Below are 19,582 nucleotides of genomic sequence, written 5' to 3' on the forward strand. Positions count from 1 at the left end.
TTTTCATGCTAGGAGCATTGTAAGAAAGGTGGATGAGCTTAAAGCGTGGATTGATACCTGGAATTATGATGTTGTAGCTATTAGTGAAACATGGTTGCAGGAAGGGTGTGATTGGCAATGAAATATTCCTGGATTTAGTTGCTTCAGGTGTGATAGAGTAGGAGGGGCCAGAGGAGGAGGTGATGCATTGCTTGTCCGAGAAAATCTTATGGCTGTGCTTTGGAAGGATAGATTAGAGAGCTCTAGGGAGTCTATTTGGGTGGAATTGAGGAATGGGAAAGGTGTAGTAACACTGATAGGAGTGTATTATAGGCCACCTAATGGGGAGCATGAGTTGGAAGAGCAAATGTGTAAGGAGATAGCAGATATTTGTAGTAAACACAAGGTGGTGATTGTGGGAGATTTTAATTTTCCACACGTAGACTGGGAAGCTCATTCTGTAAAAGGGCTGGATGATTTAGAGTTTGTGAAATGTGTGCAGGATAGTTTTTTGCAACATACATAGAAGTACCGACTAGAGATGGGGCAGTGTTGGATCTCCTGTTAGGGAATGCGATAGGTCAGCTGACAGATGTATGTGTTGGGGAGTACTTCGGGTCCAGTGATCACAATAGCATTAGCTTCAATATAATTATGGAGAAGGACAGGACAGGACCTAGAGTTGAGATTTTTGATTGGAGAAAGGCTAACTTTGAGGAGATGCGAAGGGATTTAGAGAGAGTGGATTGGGTCAAGTTGTTTTATGGGAAGGATGTAATAGAGAAATGGAGGTAATTTAAGGGTGAAATTATGAGGGTACAGAATCTTTATGTTCCTGTTAGGTTGAAAGGAAAGGTTAAAGGTTTGAAAGCACCATGGTTTTCAAGGGATATTAGAAATTTGGTTCGGAAAAAGAGGGATGTCTACAATAGATATAGGCAGCATGGAGTAAAGGAATTGCTCGAGGAATATAAAGAATGTAAAAGGAATCTTAAGAAAGAGATTAGAAAAGCTAAAAGAAGATACGAGGTTGGTTTGGCAAATAAGGTGAAAGTAAATCCGAAAGGTTTCTACAGTTATATTAAAAGCAAGAGGATAGTGAGGGATAAAATTGTCCCCTTAGAGAATCAGAGTGGTCAGCTATGTGTGGAGCCGAGGGAGATGGGAGAGATTTTGAACGATTTCTTCTCTTTGGTATTCACTAAGGAGAAGGATATTGAATTGTCTAAGGTGTGGGAAACAAGTAAGGAAGTTATGGAACCTATGACAACTAAAGAGGTGGAAGTACTGGCGCTTTTAAGAAATTTAAAAGTGGATAAATCTCTGGGTCCTGACAGGATATTCCCCAGGATCTTGAGGGAAGTTTGTGTAGAAATAGCAGGAGCTCTGAAGGCGATCTTTAAGATGTCATTAGAAATGGGGATTGTGCTGGAGGATTGGCGTATTGCTCATGTGGTTCCATTGTTTAAAAAGGGTTCTAGAAGTAAGCCTAGCAATTATAGACCTGTCAGTTTGACATCAGTGGTGGGTAAATTAATGGAAAGTATTCTTAGAGATAGTATTAATAATTATCTGGATAGACAGGATCTGATTAGGAGTAGCCAGCATGGATTTGTGTGTGGAAGGTCATGTTTGACAAACCTTATTGAATTTTTTGAAGAAGTTACGAGGAATGTTGACGAGGGTAAGGCAGTGGATGTAGTCTATATGGATTTCAGCAAAGCCTTTGACAAAGTTCCACATGGAAGGTTAGTTAAGAAGGTTCAATCGTTAGGTATTAATGCTGGAGTAATAAAATGGATTCAACAGTGGCTAGATGGGAGATGCCAGAGAGTAGTGGTGGATAATTGTTTATTGGGATGGAGGCCAGTGACTAGCGGGGTGCCTCAGGGATCTGTTTTGGGCCCAATGTTGTTTGTAATATACATAAATGATCTGGATGATGGGGTGGTAATTTGGATTAGTAAGTATGCCGATGATACTAAGGTAGGAGGTGTTGTGGCTAATGAGGTGGGTTTTCAAAGCTTGTAGGGAGATTTATGCCGGTTAGAAAAATGGGTTGAACGTTGGCAGATGGAGTTTAGTGCTGAGAAGTGTGAGGTTCTACATTTTGGCAGGAATAATCCAAATAGAACACACAGGGTAAATGGTAGGGCATTGAGGAATGCAGTGGAATAGAGAGATCTAGGAATAACAGTGCATAGTTCCCTGAAGGTGGAGTCTCATGTAGATAGGGTGGTGAAGAAGGGTTTTGGAACACTGGCCTTTATAAATCAAAGCATTGAGTACAGAAGTTGGGATGTAATGTTAAAATTGTACAAGGCATTGGTAAGGCCAAATTTGGAATATTGTGTACAGTTCTGATCACCGAATTATAGGAAAAATATCAATAAATTAGAGAGAGTGCAGAGACGATTTACTAGGATGTTACCTGGGTTTCAGCACGTAAGTTACAGAGAAAGGTTGGACAAGTTAGGACTCTATTCATTGGAGCGTAGAAGGTTGAGGGGGGATTTGATCAAGGTATTTAAAATTTTGAGAGGGATAGATAGAGTTGACGTGAATAGGCTGTTTCCATTGAGAGTAGGGGAGATTCAAACGAGAGGACATGATTTGAGAGTTAGTGGGCAGAAGTTTAAGGGAAACATGAGGGGGTATTTCTTTACTCAGAGAGTGATAGCTGTGTGGAATGAGCTTCCTGTAGAAGTAGCAGAGGCCAGTTCAGTTGTGTCATTTAAGGTAAAATTGGATAGGTATATGGACAGGAAAGGAGTGGAGGGTTATGGGATGAGTGCAGGTAGGTGGGACTAGGTGAGATTAAGAGTTTGGCACAGACTAGGAGGGCCGAGATGGCCTGTTTCCGTGCTGTGATTGTTATATGGTTATATGGTTATATAAAATGGAGGGACATGGACATTGCGTAAGCAGAGAATGGAGAGACATGGACATTGTGTAGACAGAGAATGGGTGGACAGGGACATTGTGTAGACAGAAAATGGGTGGACATGGACATTGTGTAAGCAGGGAATGGAGGAACATGGACATTGTGTAGGCAGGGAATGGAGAGACCGGGACATTGTGTGGACAGAGAATGGGGGGACATGGACAATGTGTATGCAGGAAATGGAGGGACAGGAACAAGGTGTAGGCTGAGAATGGAGGGACATGGAAATTGTGTAAGCAGAGAATGAGGGGACAGGGACATTGTGTCGGGAGAGAATGGAAGGACATGGACATTGTGTAGGCAGAGAATGGAGGGACAGGGACATTGTGTAGGGAGAGAATGGAAGGACATGGACATTGTGTAAGCAGAAAACGAAGTGAAATGGACATTGTGTAGGAAGAGAATGGAGGCACAGGGACATTGTGTAAGCAAAGAATGGAGGGACATGGACAATCTGTAAGCAGAGAATGGGGGGGACATGGACATTGTGTAAGCAGAGAATGGAGTGACATGGACAATGTGCAGGCAGAGAATGTAATGATTTGGACATTGTGTAAGCAGAGAATGGAGGGACAGGGATATTGTGTAGAGAGAGAATGGGGGGACATGGACATTGTGTAAGCAGAGAATGGGGGGATATGGACATTGTGTAAGCAGAAATTGAAGTGAAATGGACATTGTGTAGGAAGAGAATGGAGGGACAGGGACATTGTGTAAGCAGAGAATGGGGGGATATGGACATTGTGTAAGCAGAAAATGGAGGGACATGGACAATTTGTAAGCAGAGAATTGGGGGGACATGGACATTGTAAGCGGAATGGAGTGACATGGACATTGTGTAAGCAGAGAATGGAGGGATATAGACATTGTGTAAGCAGAGAATGGAGGGACATGGATATGGTGTAGGCAGAGAATGGAGGGACATGGACTATGTGTAAACAGAGAATGGACGGATATGGACAATGTGTAGGCAGTAAATGGAGACATTCGAAGATTGTGTAGGCTGTATTGAAATATTTAGTTAGGTGCACAATTACTAGTTTAATTAGTTTAGCACTACACTGTTGACCAAAAGACCTGTTCCTGTGCTGTTCCTATGTTCCAAGATATTTGAGTAGATAGTTTGTTTGTTAAAGATGAACCCTTGAACTCACAACCTATCTTGTTATGGCCTTACACCTTATTGTCTGCCTGCACTACACTTTTTCTGTAGCACTTTATTCTGCAATCCGTTATTCTTTACCCTTGTACTACTTCAATGCAATATTGTAATTAAGTGATCTGTACGGATAGCGTATAAAACATTTCGTTAATCTACCTTGGTACCTGTGACAGTAATAAACCAATTCCATTTCCAGAACCAAAATGTGTAAGGAGTTCTCACAGAGGTGCTTTAATCTCTGAATCATGAAGAAAGTCTCCGCTTCATAGTGTTGTCCAACATCGAAAGAGAATCTCATCCATGTTAATCATCTACACCTATCTCATTCACATGCACTTCATCTTTTCCTGTCCAAATTCCTTTTAAATGTTGTACGTACCATGCCCTCTGGCAGCTCATTCCTGACAATTAGCACATTCTGTGTGAAAGATATACGCTTCGATCATCTCCCTTCGCACCTGAAACCTGTGCCCTCTAGTTTTAAAACTCCCCTAAACCCAGTCTATCCAAACTCCTTTTGCGACTAAATTCTAGGCAACAGCATGGTGAATTTCTTCTGCTCTCTTTCTGACATTACTACATGTTTCAAGTAGTGCCTAACCATTGTTTTGTACAGATACAGCATGATGTCCTGACTCTTGTACTCAATGCTTCGATCTACGAAGGCAAGCATGATGGAGGGGGGCTCATTGGTGAGGCATTTGGGCAGACACACTGCACCGAGCAGATTCCGCAGCCATGTCCTAGATCTCTGATGTCTGGCTTCAACAACCCTTTGTACAAAGTACATCTCCTAGTGATGGACAAAATTAACCCGCTAAGGGGACAGAGGAGGCTGCAGCTGCTGGAAACTGGAGCAACAAACAATCCTCTGAAGGAGCTTCAAACAACAACACACACAAAATGCTGGTGGAACACAGCAGGCCAGGCAGCATCTATAGGGAGAAGCGCTGTCGACGTTTTGGGCTGAGACGTCGACAGTGCTTCTTCATGAGTTGAATTATCTTTTCCTAAACCTTACTTATATTATCCTTAATTAATTGGATGGAGGTTCAGAGTTATTGGCACTACTGTATATGTACTTAATATTATTCAATGGCCCATGTTGGTTAGTGTTTTTTTTTTTCTTTTTTTGGGGGGGGGTTTCTTTTTTTTCCTCTTTTTACTTCTTTGTTCATTGATGTTCTGAGTTTGAGAGGTTATATATTTTTATTATTACATATCTGAATGTCTATTTAAACTATTAATTATGTACTCTCAAACATTTTGTATTCATGTTTCACTTATGTTTGTTTAAAACTAATAAAAAGATTTAAAAAGAAAAGACAGTGCTTCTCCTTATAGATGCTGCCTGGCCTGCTGTGTTCCACCAGCATTTTGTGTGTGTTGTTTGAATTTCCAGCATCTGCAGATTTCCTCTTGTTTGCTCTGAAGGAGCTTGGTGGGATGAGCATTGTCTTCAGGGGGAAAGGGAACTGCCAATGTTTAAGGACAAAACCTTGCATCAGGACTGGTAGATAATTCCCACTGGTGGGTTCTACGAGGGCTCCTTGGTTCCACAGTTAGTGATATATTTGAATAACATCAGTCATTCCCACTGCCCTTTGTAATTCAATTTATCCTCCAGTTGAGACTGTAAAGAATGGCCCTGGCAGAAACTAGAGCATTGGTGACCAGAGCTTCATTATCGTCACACATACATTGAAACACTCAGTAAGATGTGTTGTTTGTGTCAATGGCCAACAGTCCGAGTATGTGCTGGGGGCAACCCACAAGCGTTTTTACGTTTCTGGCACCAATATAGCATGCCCACAACTTAGAAACCTTAATCTGTACATCCTTAAAATGTGGGAAGAAACTGGAGCAGCCTGAGAAACCCACATGGTCACGGGGAGAACATAAAACTCCTTACAGACAATGGCAGGAATTGAATCCGGTTTGCTTGCATTATACTACCCACTGTTAGCGCTTGCTGCCAGCATAATGGTTGGTGCAATGATTTACAGATAACTTGATTTGAAAAATTAATTTTTGGGGCTCTACATGCCGAGTTATCCCACTAGCCAGTGCTCCTGGTGTCTCTGCTCCAGGAGCTGCCGGTATCAGCTGATCTTCTACCCAGTTCTGGTGTTGCCCAGGGCTCTGTCTCTGTCTGACACTCCTAGTGGTCACATCCAGGTCTGTCTATCTGGGTGATTGGGAATTTGGTGTCCTGTGCCCAAATCTTTGAGCTCCTAGAGTCCACCACTCCTTGTGTCCATCACTTCCACAGAATGCCATTCCTGGTGTCCGTCACTTCCACAGTCTGCCACTGTTGATGTCTAATATTCCCAGCGTCCTCAACTCGGGACACCTGAGACATCCTGAACAGCTTAACCCAGACTTCCACTGCCTATACTTCTGGTGTCCACCCATCCCAGCACATTGGCTCCAGGGCAATTCACAGTGTCAGTCACTTGTGGTTATGTGGGCTCCCAGTGCCTGGTTCTCTTGGATCTCAATGCCTCCTCCTCCGAGTCCAGGAGTCCCTAGAGCGGAGAGCTTTCCTTCCCCCTCCCAATGTCCTGGTGGGCAGGAATTCCAAAGCTCAGACAGGTTCTCAAGAGAGCCCCAGTGTTGGGGCTTCTGTTATCTATTGCTTCTGGAGCCCAGCAGTCTAGGTCCCGAATCTAGATCTCTGTCCGTCCCTCCCAGTGCCCTGGGATTCTTGGATGCGTAGACTCCCAGTGTCCGCCGCTCTGGAGTCCCAGTCCCTGGACCTCCCGCTCTTCATGTCCAGGAATCTTGTTCCGAAACTCCCAGTTCTGGAGGCTCCTGTCATCGACGTTCCCAGTACCCAGTCTGGGTCTCCGATTCCAGGGGCTCCTAGTAACCAGGTCTCCCGATACCTGGCCCCGCACAGCGTCCGCTCGGATCCCCTCCCGTGACTCCTGCAGTTCGCCCTCCGGAACGGGACCCTCGCCTCGCCGGACACTCGGACGGGGCCCCCACCCGGCTCGCAGCTCGCCTGGCCGGACCCGATCGCCTCTCGGCTCTCGGCCCGCCCGGGGTCCACTGCCGCTCTCCCGCTCGGTGCCGGCTGGGGGCGCTGCCTTGTCCTCCCGCTGCCCTAATCCGGAGCGGGAGCCTCGGCCGCCGCCAGGCGCAGCCTCCGCCTGCCGTGAGTATCTCAGGGCTCGCCGCCCCCTACCGCGAGTACCACCCCGCCCGGTCCCTCCATCCACCGCCGTCTCCTCGAGGCCTGGACTGAAGCCTCGGCCTCTGGTAGCAGCCCGCGCCCGAGTTGTAGCACCGTGTGTGGGCCTGAGATCGGGCGACTGGTCGCGGCTTAACAGGCCCGGTCCTCCGCTCCCCTAGCCCAGGCACAGCCGGAAGGAATTACCGTGGGCCAGAGCAGACTGTCTCGGGGCTGAGGATGACAGAGGCCGGGAGAGGGATGGAGGGATGATTAGGTTTAGTCTTGCTGTGCACGGATGTGTGCGTGTGCTACACAGTGGTGGTGGGGGGGGGGGGGGCGTGTGGTCTGCATGTATTGGTGAATCTATGTGTTTGTAATGTGTAGAAACATAGACGTTGGTGTGAAGGACAATGCGGATGGTAAAGGAAGAGTGTGTGTACACACATGTTTGCTTGCAAGGATATAGTGTGTCTGCATATTCAGGTTTGTCTATGTAAATAAACAGGTATGTGCTACACGTGTTAATGTGTATGTGTGCAAATGTATATGTTAATGTCTACATTCGTGTGTATACACTGTACTAAATGAGTGTCTGCCTAAGTAAGTGCCGACCTCTCTAGACACAGCACCGTATTCTCAGCTGCCTTATAGACAGGAATCTAACTTGGGTCATTTAAATACAGAAAGATAGAATTCAAGAGGGAATTATGGGTTGGAATCTGATCAAATGGTTCTTCTGGTTATGAAATGAATACTAGATAGCTGGGAGTAACCCTGGGACTAACCAAGAAATTTAGTGGATTTACCTAACCCATGACTCAGTCCCAGGAGTATAATTTATTTGAGTGTTGCAGGGTGTTTATATGTAGAGTAACAGTTGCCAGAGAGTGAGTTACAGGCTAGAATCAAATCAATGGGTTTGGTTGGTTTGTATATGGAATAATAGTCACCTGGCTATAATTTAATGGGGAGGTTCAGTGTGTTTAAATATGGAATAACAGTTACTTGGGAGTGAGTTCAGGCTGGAATTGAGTTGAAAAGTTCAGATGTTCTTAAAGTGTAATGGATCTGGAGAAATGAATATTTAATATACATATTAATATACAATATTTAATATACAACTATTTAATTAATCCAATATCTAAAGAGCTGGGAACCTTGAACACTTTCAGCTAGTGTTTTTCCTTAAATTGTGTGGGGAAGGAGCTAGGTTTTAGTTTGGGCTCTAGGCTTATGTTGAAGGTGAGCTCTAGATTGTTGGGTTAATTATCTCTCTCTCGTTTTCAGTGCGTGGCTCTGTGGACAAGACTAACCGAGCCTTCTTTGGTGGAGATGGGGTCGCCTTGACTGGAAACCATTTGCAAACCCAAGTACCTTCACAGAAGGATTTCCTGCCCAATATTCATCCCCTTGACCAGCACCACAGACGGGGTTGTTGCCTGATTGCTGTACGTAGAAATGGTGTCTTTGCTAACTTCCAGAGGTGTATACGTTTCAGAGGTACTTGGGAGGCCAGGGAGATGCTGGAGAAGCATTGTTCTTTATACTTTAGGTAAAAGATGAAGCCCAGACTTAATCTTTATGTACAATCTCGACAGTAGATAAAACCAGAAACAGTATTTTACCCCTCAGCGAGGCTGTCAACTCATTAGTGTAAAATATTGTTTCTTGTCTTATATTCTGGACATCTTGTCCAGGACCTCAGTCTCAAAGGAAACAGTGCAAGTATGCATTGTAAATACTGTTGTCTGTGTTACTCCCTGTGTACCTTCAGTGCTGAGCTCCACACTTTTACATATTCCCCTCTATTGATGCTATCTGAATGGCTGAGTTTCTCCAGCATTTTGCATGTGATGCTCAAGGCATCAGTCCATTAATTCTAAATTGGTTACTATTGTGTGGGCACTGTAAGTACTTGCCCAAACAACAGGAGCTGCTATACGAAGCTGGGTATTCTCAGCAGTGGCTCACCTAATTCGCAATAAACCTCCACATTGTCAACAAAGCAGGTGAATCCTGTCATGTTCCTGCCTGGATCCAGATCTGGGGTCCCTGCTACAGTACCGCCTACTGATTGGCATTTGATAGTGTCGGTGGAGCGGACGGCTCTCTGCTCCTTTCACGCTGATCCCAACCTCGTCATCAAGCCTGCAGACCAGGATGTCTTCATGTTTGTTGCTTAGGGGATCAGCGGATAAGGAGCAGTGGTGGGAGGAAACAATCCACTGTGCTTCAGTGGGGTGAGGTCCTCTCCTGTTCCCACTGGAGATGGGAAAAGGGAATGAATCCACTCATTAGGAACCCAAGTGTGATGCTGGCTTTAAACTTCATTCACTAGCGCGTGGTTGCACTGGAGAGGACATTCAGCAGGATGTTGCTGGGACTGGAGGACTTCGGTCCTGTGAGGAGAGAATAGGCTAAGCTTGTTTTCGGAGCTGATGGGTGACCTGATAAAAGCATATAAGATTATGAGAAGTATAGATGCAGTAGGATAGAATCTCTTTCAAGTGGTGGGATTATTAAGAACAGGAGGATGTAGGAGAAGGGTGTTTTAAAGGGTTGATATCTGGCATGCACTACCAGAGGAGGTCATGGAGTAATGCAGGCCCTTCAGCCCATCTTGTCCATACCGACAAAGTTCAGTACCTGAGTATGTCCACTTTGTTTGTTTTTGGCTGTAATCCTTCTAAACCCTTTCTGTCTCTGTACCTGTCCAAGTGATAATTACTTAAATTTATTGATGTCATAGATGTAGATCTGCAGAGTATAAATACTTCTAAAATTAACTTTTTTCAGCAGCAGTGCTATATGTTGCTAGATGAGGTGAAATGTAAACTAGCATAATTTGTACATAACGTGCATGTGTGTAGCTGTACCTGGGGTGGTGCAGACAAGCGTCATTCCTATGCTTAAGAGGTATTTAAACAGACTCTTCAGCTAGGCACAGAAGGATGCGGACCTCATGAGGGTGAGTGAGATCGGTGTAGCTGAGAAGGAGACCAGCATGGATGCTATGGGCCGAAAGACCTGTTTCTGTGCTGCTGGAGCTCAGCGGACCGAATGGAGATTCAACAGCTCAGGTCTCGACTGGAAATGCTGACTGCCCTCTTCCCTCTGCAGGTGCTGCTCGACCTGCTGAGTCTCTCCAACGCTTTACTTGTGACTCCAGATTCTGGTGTCTGCAGCCTCCCCTGACACGAGGTTGGTGTGGAGCTCAGCGTAGGGATCCCTCCTCTTCATTTCCTCGTGCTAAATTGTGTCCTGTGTCTTTTTTCTCCTCTACCACACTCCCACCACCCCATTCCGACTTGCAGCAGCCAGGAGCCATGGAGGCAGGAAGCAATGTGCTGTACGTGGAGTTCCCCAACTTTGGTAACAACCTGCTGGAGAGCCTGAACCAGCAGCGGATGGAGGGCAAGTTCTGCGACATCTCCATCCACGTGCAAGGCAAGGTGTTCAAGGCTCACCGGGCGGTGCTGGCTGCCTCCTCGCCCTACTTCCACGACCAGGTGCTGTTCCGCAATGCCAGCCGCCTGGTGCTGCCAGGAGTGATGGACTCGCGGGCCTTTGAGAGCATCCTGGCCTCCTGCTACGCCGGCCGGCTGGCGGTGCTGCCGGCCGACATCGTCAGCTACCTGACGGTGGGAAGCTTCCTGCAGATGTGGCACGTGGTGGACAAGTGCACGGAGCTGCTGCGGGAGAGCCAGCCGCCGACGCCCACCCCCACGCCCAGCTGCCAGCGCCCCTGCCGCCCCGCCGACAGCCAGTCGCCCAGCAGCAGCAACTACTTCAGCCCCCGCGAGGCGGCGGAGGCCAGGCCTGAGGCTGAGGAGGTGACCATTAAGGTGGATGACGGGGCGGAGGGAGGGGAGGAGGAGGAGGAAGATGAGGACGAGGAGGAGGTAGGTGGAACGGGGAACAGAGAGGGGGCCTATGGCACGCCGTCTGTTCCAAAGTAAACCAGCTGCATATGCTCCATATCCTTCCTCACCCGGTGTATTCCTGCGTGTCTGTTTAATAAATGCCTCTGTCGTATCTGCTTCCACTGCCACCTCGAGCAGTGCATTCCAGGTACCCGCCTCCCTCTGTGGCATCCCCTTTGAACCTCTCCCTCCCCCACCTTAATCCTATGCTCTCTATACTGTAGGAGAAAAACCATGCCCCTCATCTCAGCCTCTTGCAATTTTATAAACTTCCTATCACATCTCCTCTCAGACCGTAATGCTTTAGAGAAAACAATCCAGTTTGTTGGACCTCCCTTTCCAGCTCACAATGCAGTCGGGATCCTGGTAAACCTTTAGAACACAATGTAGTCAGCATCCTGGAAAAAACCTGTTTCTGGCTCACAGTGGAGGCTGCATCTTGGTAATCCTTCTCCGCAGACTCCATATCATTCCTATAACGGGGCAAACCAGAATTACAGACAAGAATCCCAAGTGCAGCCTAACCAGGGTTTTGTACATCCGCAACATGACTTCCTGACTCTTGTACTTTAAGCCCCTAGTGATGAAGGCAAGCATGCCATATGCCTTCTTTGCCACTCTGTCTATTTGTGTTACCATTTTTAGGGAAATATGGATTTGGACAGCAAGATTCCTCTGTTCAACAATGCTGTTCAGCACTGTATAATTTCCCCTTATATTTGACCTTCCAGCATTTAGCAGTTCACTGCTGCCTGTATTAAACCCCATCTGCTATTTCCCCACACGTAACAGTTCTATATCCTTTCATGACTTTTGTCGCTGCCCACAGCTCCTCTCATTTTTGTGTCATCTGCAAACATGCTAGTCAATCTGTCTACATTTTGCCCGTGACACAAACAACAGAGCACCGATCTCCACAGAAGACTAGTCACGGATCGCCAGTCAGAATAACAGGCTTGTTATTTTTACACTCAACCTTCCTATCCTTGCACTCAAACTTTTCAACTCTTGTGCTTAAATTTTCTGATCATAGCACTCCAACCACTGTGCTCTCAGGCTATTTGTGCTCTTTCTTGTATAATTTTGTACTGTTTATGTTTTTCCTGTGACAGTTGTCTCTAATGTGATAGGCCTGAGATGCCGCTGCAAGTTGAGTCTCTCTGCACCTGTACAGACCTGACTTGACTTTGACTTCCTTACACTGCAGGTGGAGGATGAGGAGGAGGAGGAGGACGAGGTGGACAAAGCCAAGGAGCTGGAGCAGAAGGTCACCAGCAACCAGGGAGCAGAGGGGACGGGGGAAGGAGGGCTGGCTGACAGCCTCTTCCAGCCGCCGGCCGGCCCAGCACAGCCGCCGCCCTCACGCTGGGTCCTGGTCAAGAAGGAGAAGCCGGAGGAGGACCTGGTGCTGACCTGCGAGGAGGATGAGCACCATTTCGTGAAGACGGCGGGCTGCCGGCGGGCCGAGCCCCAGCCGCTCAGCATCAGCGACGTCTGCACCCTGGCCGGACCTGAGCTGCTGGCTGCCGCTGAGGAGCCTTCCTTCGAGGAGCCGGGTGACCTCTGTGGCTCCTCCGAGGAGTTCACCTACGAAGGAACGGATGGGGGCAGCCCCCGGGGCGGAGGAGGTGACGGAGGCGGTGGAGGAGGAGGTGGCGGAGGCCGCTGCTCTCGGCCGGGTGCCGGGGGCCCGCCTGGGGGCTGCTGGCCCCAGGGCGACACTCGGCACGGTGCGGCCGGGGGCGGAGGGGGAGCGGGGTCCGGGGGCAAGATGTTTGCCTGTCACTGTGGCAAGGCGTTCACCCACCGGAGCCAGCGTGACCGGCACATCAACATGCACCTCAACTTGCGGCCCTTCGGCTGCACCATCTGCGGCAAGAAGTTCAAGATGAAGCACCACCTGGTGGAGCACATGAAGATCCACACCGGCCTCAAGCCCTTTGAGTGCCACGTCTGCGGCAAGAAGTTCATGTGGCGGGACAGTTTCCTGCGGCACCGGGCCGCCTGTGAGAAACTACAGCGGGCCACCGCCCTCCCATAAAAGCGGGAGGCCGTCCCTCCCCTCACCTCCCTCCCACCATGAGAGAGGGTCTTCCATTTCCTCCCACCCTGCCCCATTCCACCCAGTCATTGTAAAGAAGACCCCCTCACCTCACTGCTCCCCTCCTTGTCCGCTGGGCGTGGCGAGGAGGGGATGGCGAGTTGGGTGTTGTTTGAGCTGGCTCAGCCCCCTGGATGGCCAGTTCCCTTGGTTTCCTGGTGACGGTCAGCATCTGCTGACACTCCAGCCTGCCTGAATCGGGGGCTGGTTGTGGACAGGAGAGGTTGGTGTACAGAGAGTGGGAACAGAAACAGCAAACTGTGAAGATTCAGCAGGTCAGGCAGCGGCTGTAGTAGCCGAGCTACATGGTGATGACCCTCCACTGGAAATGACAACTGCCCCTCTGCCTTTACAGATGCTGCCTGACCCACTGAGACTTGGCAGCTTGTCTTATTTTTGTTGATGGTGTAGCTGTCGATCCAATCACTGCCACAGTACATTTTGGATTCGGTGTAGAGGATGTCAATGCCGTGGTTTCATTAGTCGCTCCCCCAAAATGTTAGGCATTTGGAGAGAGTGAAGGAAGCTCCTCCTGCCATTGTTTCTTACAGTTTTATCTCCCGTTACCATTAAAGACCACTTTCAGGGCTAAAAGCGTTATGGGATTGACTGGGCAGCTCTTTCAGGGAGCTGACACAGCTGGAATGGGCCAAATGGCCTCCCTGGCTGCTGTGTTATTCTTTTGGAAGGCTTTCTACCTGAGCTACTCATGGAAAAGCTGATTTGGCATGTGTTTTAACACACAAAATGCTGGAGGAACTTAGTAGGTCAGGCAGCATCTATGGAGAGGAGTAAAGGGTTAATAGTTTGAGCCAAGCCCTTTTATGAGCACTGGAAAGGAAGGGGTAAGATACCAGAATAAGGTGGGGGGAGGGGAAGGAGTACAAACTGGAAGGTAATAGCTGAAGCCACGGTCCATTCTCTCAGGTGCCTTTTTTGGCAGTTTACCTTTCTACCTATCACCTCCCACCTTCTTGCATTATCCCCCTCCCTCGCTCCTCTATTTCCCTCTCACTTGGCTTCACTTATCACATTCCAGCTTGTACTCCTCCCCTTCCCTTCTTATTCTGGGTTCTGCCCTTCCTTTCCAGTACTGACGAAGGGTCTCGGCCCAACACACCAACTTTTTATTCCCTCCACAGATGCTGCCTGCTTTGCTGTGTCCCTCAAACATTTTGTGTGTGTGTGTGTGTTACCCTGGATTTCCAGTATCTGCAGAACATCTTGTGTTTGGAATGCAGTTTTATATCCAACAATGTTTACTGTCAGGTCAGGCTGGCATTGTCTCGTTCTCCGGAGGTGGATGGGTTATTATTGCTTTCATTGTGTCTTTGGTTTCTTCTTCCACCAACTCTTCCCATAGCTTTAACACAGTAGATAAATTAATCTGTCTGCAAAAACAACAGCTTTCCTATCTACTTTGTAAAGGTACTGTCATTTATAGATGCTCTGCTTTCATGAGGTGACTGACTGAGGGCCTGAAACTGCAGCTTCTGGTGCTCCATCTGTCAGTGTTACCCATTGCTGCCTTTCTCTGTGGGGGCCATTTTCCAGATGTTTGCTGAACCATTGTTTGGTCAGACGTGTTCACCAACATGATCAGACTGACAGGCGTGGCATTACATGTTGAAGGAATGTAAAATATTGCTGGTTATATTAATCAGTAATTGAAAATACCTATTTTTATTCCCCTCAGTCATACTCTCACAGATTGCAATTCCCATCCTCAGAGGAAGCGTTGGGATTCCTGACTTCTGAGTTAGTCGGATATCTGGGAACTAAGCCACCTGTTGTAGAATTCGGAGCAAGAAACAAGCCTCTGGTAGAGCCCCATGGGTCAGGGAGGAAAATGGATAGTCAGTGTCCTATCCCGATGAAGGGTCTCGATCCAAAGCACAATTGTCGGTTTTTCTCTACAGATGTTGCCCGACCCGCAGAGTTGTTCCTCTGCCATTCTGTTTCTTGCACCGGAAAGTTAATGGCAGTTCACACCAAATGACTTGTATTTGTGCTTCTGTTAGGGCACCGTCAACCTTCAGGGAACTTAGAGACCGTCTTTGTGTGCTTTGACACATGCGCATTTGCCAATATCCACACTAGCACCCTGGATCATGGAGAAACAGAGGAACTGTGATCTACATCACTTGGCAGAGAGAATGAACGGGAATTAAGGCCTTACAGGACGATTAACTGCTGTACACACATTACAGAAAGCACTGAAGCCTCCACTGCCTATGACCTGCACATGAGTATAACTTCAAAATGTACGTTTGAGAAGGAAACACTTTCAAGGTTCTGGCAGAAGGATTAGACAGTTCTTTCTAAAAGACTACTGGGCCAACTTAGTTTTATGGCCTCCCTACGCTTTTGAATTGTGGAATGGATTGACAGGATTTCAAATGCGAGGTTTGGTTTTTGCAGTTCTTACCGGAGTGATAGTTTGACTTTAGAATTTGCTCTAGAAAAATTGTTTAAACCTATTATGCAGTTTTGTGTACTTAGGTGTGTGTGAGAGACTGTGTGTTTATGTATGTCTATATTTATATTGTTATACAGCAAAGAAATAGGCTATCTGGCCTTTAAAAACGCCTATCAAGTTTCTATCCCTTCATGTTCTGTTCTTTTGAAAGCATCTAATCTCTGTCACATCCACTTCCAGTAACGGTGAATTCCATATCCTGACCACTTTCCCTTAATTTTGGGTTGGATATCACCAGCCACCAGTTTGGGATTCAGTCACTGGTGGGAACGTACCACGTCTGTTGCAACTCAGTCAGAATTTGGAAGACACTGATCTGGTCACTGCTCTCTCTCTTTTTCTAAAGAGTAAAGTACCAGCCATTTCTCATCACTCTAAAATTTTCAGCATTATTGTTGCATGTTTTTGAAAATATGTTCTTGCTGTTTTGCTGTCCTTTCTGAAGTGAAGACTACCATGATCCTTTACAAGTTTAACATAACTTCTGAATTTCCTTGGTTTGCACGTTTAATTGTTTGGCTGACTTTGGCGTAGTTTTTAATAGCTGGTCCTGTTGTATCCTCTCTGTTCTTCTGCCCTGCTCAGTTTTATTTTCTACAGAGACGGTGATGTTTTCTCTTCCAAAGTTCACATCCTCATATTTAAATGTTTATTTTCTTCATCGCTGGTATCCAGGTTTTCTGCGTGTGTTGTGCGCATTGAATTGCAGAATGTAAAACAGGGTAAATGTCTACATTTGTATGTGTGTTTATGTAGATATCAATAGAAGTGTACATATATATTGTGCGTTTGTGGATAAAGGTGTAAATATGCATAATGTGCAAACTAAAATGTTGTGTATTTGTGAAGCCAAACACTAAATGGCCAGAAGAGATTGTATCGGAGAAGTTATTTGGACTATTTTTACTCTGATAGTAAGCCAAGAAATCTGAGCTCTGATCTCTGATCGGTGTGGCTTGGCTAGGGCAGGGTCAGTTGCCATAATCAGGCAGGGTCCTCTGGGGCTATATATGTTGGTCGCGCTTTCCACATGCGGTCACTATCAGGGGTTCCTACTGATAGGTGCTGGTGTGGAGATATTAGGGGCATTTCACGTCTAACCCCTCTGTGGCAACTCTCAAGGTGAGGAAGCCCACCCATTCCACACCCCCATTACTCTGGGCTCGTGTTATGAAGTGACTAGAGTACTTGGTCTTTGTGTTGTCTGAATCCTTGGAAGGCCACCCTGTGATGCTTAGAGCTGGTCTCTATGGTGAGGTCAGTAAGTAATGACAGTGGAAAATTGTGGCTTGATTCAGTAGGGGTGAGGGGGGGGGGACATCCTGGGGGACCTCCAGTGTCACAGGATGGATGGGAACTGAAGTTCTGGCATCCTTATTAAGCAGGATTGGAAAGGCTTCGTGTTTACAGAAGAGGGGAGCAACTCATGGTCTCTGGAATCAGGCATTCATGGTATCCACTACCCGTTGTAGCACAACTGAACGTGGATCTTGTGCACTGCTGATCTTGATTTAACCTGAGAGTTTAGTGGTGGTGAACGCACTCTGTGTCTCACCATTGTTTGTATGTGTGCGACACACCAGGCACAGTGGGGAACTTGTCATAGTGTGACTACTTCATGACAGTGGGACTGGGATACGGGATGAAGGTAACCCCAAATCGCAATGGGTCAGGTTCTCCACATTGTCGACCCATTAGACTGGCTGGGAAATTTCAATTAATTCACTGCTCTTTATCTAGAATGTAAAGTGCATTAAGCATGGAGGTGCAGTGGCTCAGCGGGTAGAACCGCTGCCTCACAAGCTCTAGAGTCTCAGATTCAATCCTGACCAACATTATCTGTGTGGAGTTTGCACCTTCTCCCTGGTGCTCCAGTTTCCTCCCACATCCCATCCCCATGTGCTTTGGTGGGTTAAGTGGCTGCTGGGAATTGTCTACTCACGTGTAAGGTGATGAGTAGAATTTCTGGTCTGTGGAAGTCGATGGGAATGTAGGGAGAATAAAATGGGATCTGTGTGAATGGGTATTTAGTGGAAGGGACTTGATGGGCCAAACAGCCTGTTTCTATGCTGCATGACTGCCTCAAACTGACTCACTCATGTTCTCTATGTCCGATTGGCACAGGTGATTGACTTGTATCTGCCCTTTGAAATGCCCCAGCAAGGCTTATCCCAACACTAGCATCTATTCAGGATCCGTTGTGAGTACTGTTTGTGGATTACCACTGTGTGATACTGCAGTCACATTGAGTAGTGTCTGTGCACTATCACTATGGTTACATTGAGTACTGTCTGCAGTATCACCATGGTTACAGTGAGTAGTGTCTGTGCACTATCACTATGGTCACAGTGAGTAGTGTCTGTGCACCATCACCATAGTCACAGTGAAGAGTGTCTACACTATCACCGTGTGACACCAGCCACAGTGAGTAGTGTCTGCACTATCACCGTGTGACACCAGTCACAGTAAGTAGTGTCTGTGTGACACTGTAGTCAAAGTGTGAATACTTGCTGATGACCACCACCATTTGCCATTTTAGTCACAGTGTGAGATGAGGCCATATTGTGATCTAACTGTGCCCTGACCCTGTGCTGGTTACTGATGACCCTTTGACATACCACTGTTAGTAATCATTGTTCTAATCCCAGCCATGTCAGTGTGTGAGTGTGTCCTAGTAACATCCTGTAGTCCACCATGACGAGCTACAGTATTGTGTTGTAACATAATAGGTATTGTCAGCTGTGGGTGGAGGGAGACATGTTTCCAACAAGTGACATTATTGTTGATTACTTAGTGCCTATTTGGAACCCAAAAATAAGTAAGGTTGTAAGACAACTAGAAATGGACCTTTTTAGTTAGCGGTGTAATTGCCTGCGTATAAATTAATTATTAGCTTTGTTGTAATATCTTAGTACTCAAACTGGATTTGTACAAAGTTTTTAAAATAAATTGAAATATGGTTATATTGCTTGTGATGGAAATATTAAATAAAAATGTGAGCAGCCTGTTTTAAAATTTGTGGGGTTTTCTTTAGCAATGTTGTAAACGTTAGCAGTGCTTGATTAATTTGTCCCTCCTTTTTTCCCTCACAGCTGGGCAATTTAGTGATGGGATCTTCAAGAACCTGGCCTGCATCTTTGACCTATGCCTTGTGGTGCTGAATCCCTGTTGCATTCTTAGCCCTGCCTGACCCCTAAACCAGTCTGGGACCCAACAGAGCCCTGAACCAGACTTATCCACTCAGGTGCCTGATCCTGTGTGACTGCTGCTTTACTCTTGTGCTTCCAAATCCTACCTTGTCCTACCTGAGGTCGGGTTCTGGGTTGTGACCCCTGCCCCTCTGGATGTGGCCAGGCTTCACTACCAAGCCTGCGTGCCTCTAGATCACACCACTTTGGGTAGGCCCAGTCCTTGTTGTCTGCCTCTGAGCCCCTTGTGATGCTGGGCTTGACTTTACCTGAAGGGATGTGAGGCCATGGCAGCTCAGGTGCCCTTACAGAGTTGGCAAGGTGACAGAGGCTGACAAAACTGAGGGGACCCTGGGGAGACCTCAGTAAGGAAGCAGCTTCTGTCACTTAGCTTCCATTCATCAGATTGAAAGATAATCAGCCCCGCATTTTGATAAAAGTACTTGTAATTCTTTTCTCCCTGTCCATGGAGAGCCTCCTAATAAACATTTTAAAATAGTGGATTGTGCAAATTTTCTCTATCTTTTCAGATGGGATGGCTTAGCATGATGTCAAACATTATACCCAGACTTTTGTAAAACCTGGGTCAGACCCTGGCCCTGAATGCAGGTGTCCCCCCCCCCCCTTT

General features: G+C 46.9%; 1 protein-coding gene across 5 annotated transcripts; it reads left to right on the forward strand.

The window, feature by feature from the left end:
• Window positions 1-7,061: 7,061 nt before the first annotated feature.
• Window positions 7,062-19,427, forward strand: LOC132394491 (zinc finger and BTB domain-containing protein 22-like). 5 transcript variants are annotated; one of them, XR_009512338.1, is made up of 5 exons: window positions 7,068-7,245; window positions 8,551-8,711; window positions 10,578-11,165; window positions 12,394-15,693; window positions 18,859-19,427. XR_009512338.1 is itself a non-coding variant. In XM_059970715.1 (4 exons), exons 3-4 carry the CDS (start codon window positions 10,590-10,592, stop codon window positions 13,225-13,227), a joined length of 1,410 nt encoding a protein of 469 aa, XP_059826698.1. In that variant the 5' UTR covers window positions 7,062-7,245; window positions 8,551-8,815; window positions 10,578-10,589; the 3' UTR covers window positions 13,228-18,781. The 5 variants fall into 5 exon arrangements, 3 of the variants coding, with proteins under 3 accessions (XP_059826698.1, XP_059826696.1, XP_059826697.1); XR_009512339.1 differs by having other exon boundaries at window positions 12,394-15,551; XM_059970715.1 differs by lacking the exon at window positions 18,859-19,427 and having other exon boundaries at window positions 7,062-7,245; window positions 8,551-8,815; window positions 12,394-18,781.
• The last annotated feature ends 155 nt before the right edge of the window (window positions 19,428-19,582 follow it).

The sequence above is a fragment of the Hypanus sabinus genome, chromosome 5, assembly GCF_030144855.1.
Source record: "Hypanus sabinus isolate sHypSab1 chromosome 5, sHypSab1.hap1, whole genome shotgun sequence".
Classification (NCBI taxonomy): Eukaryota; Metazoa; Chordata; class Chondrichthyes; order Myliobatiformes; family Dasyatidae; genus Hypanus; species Hypanus sabinus.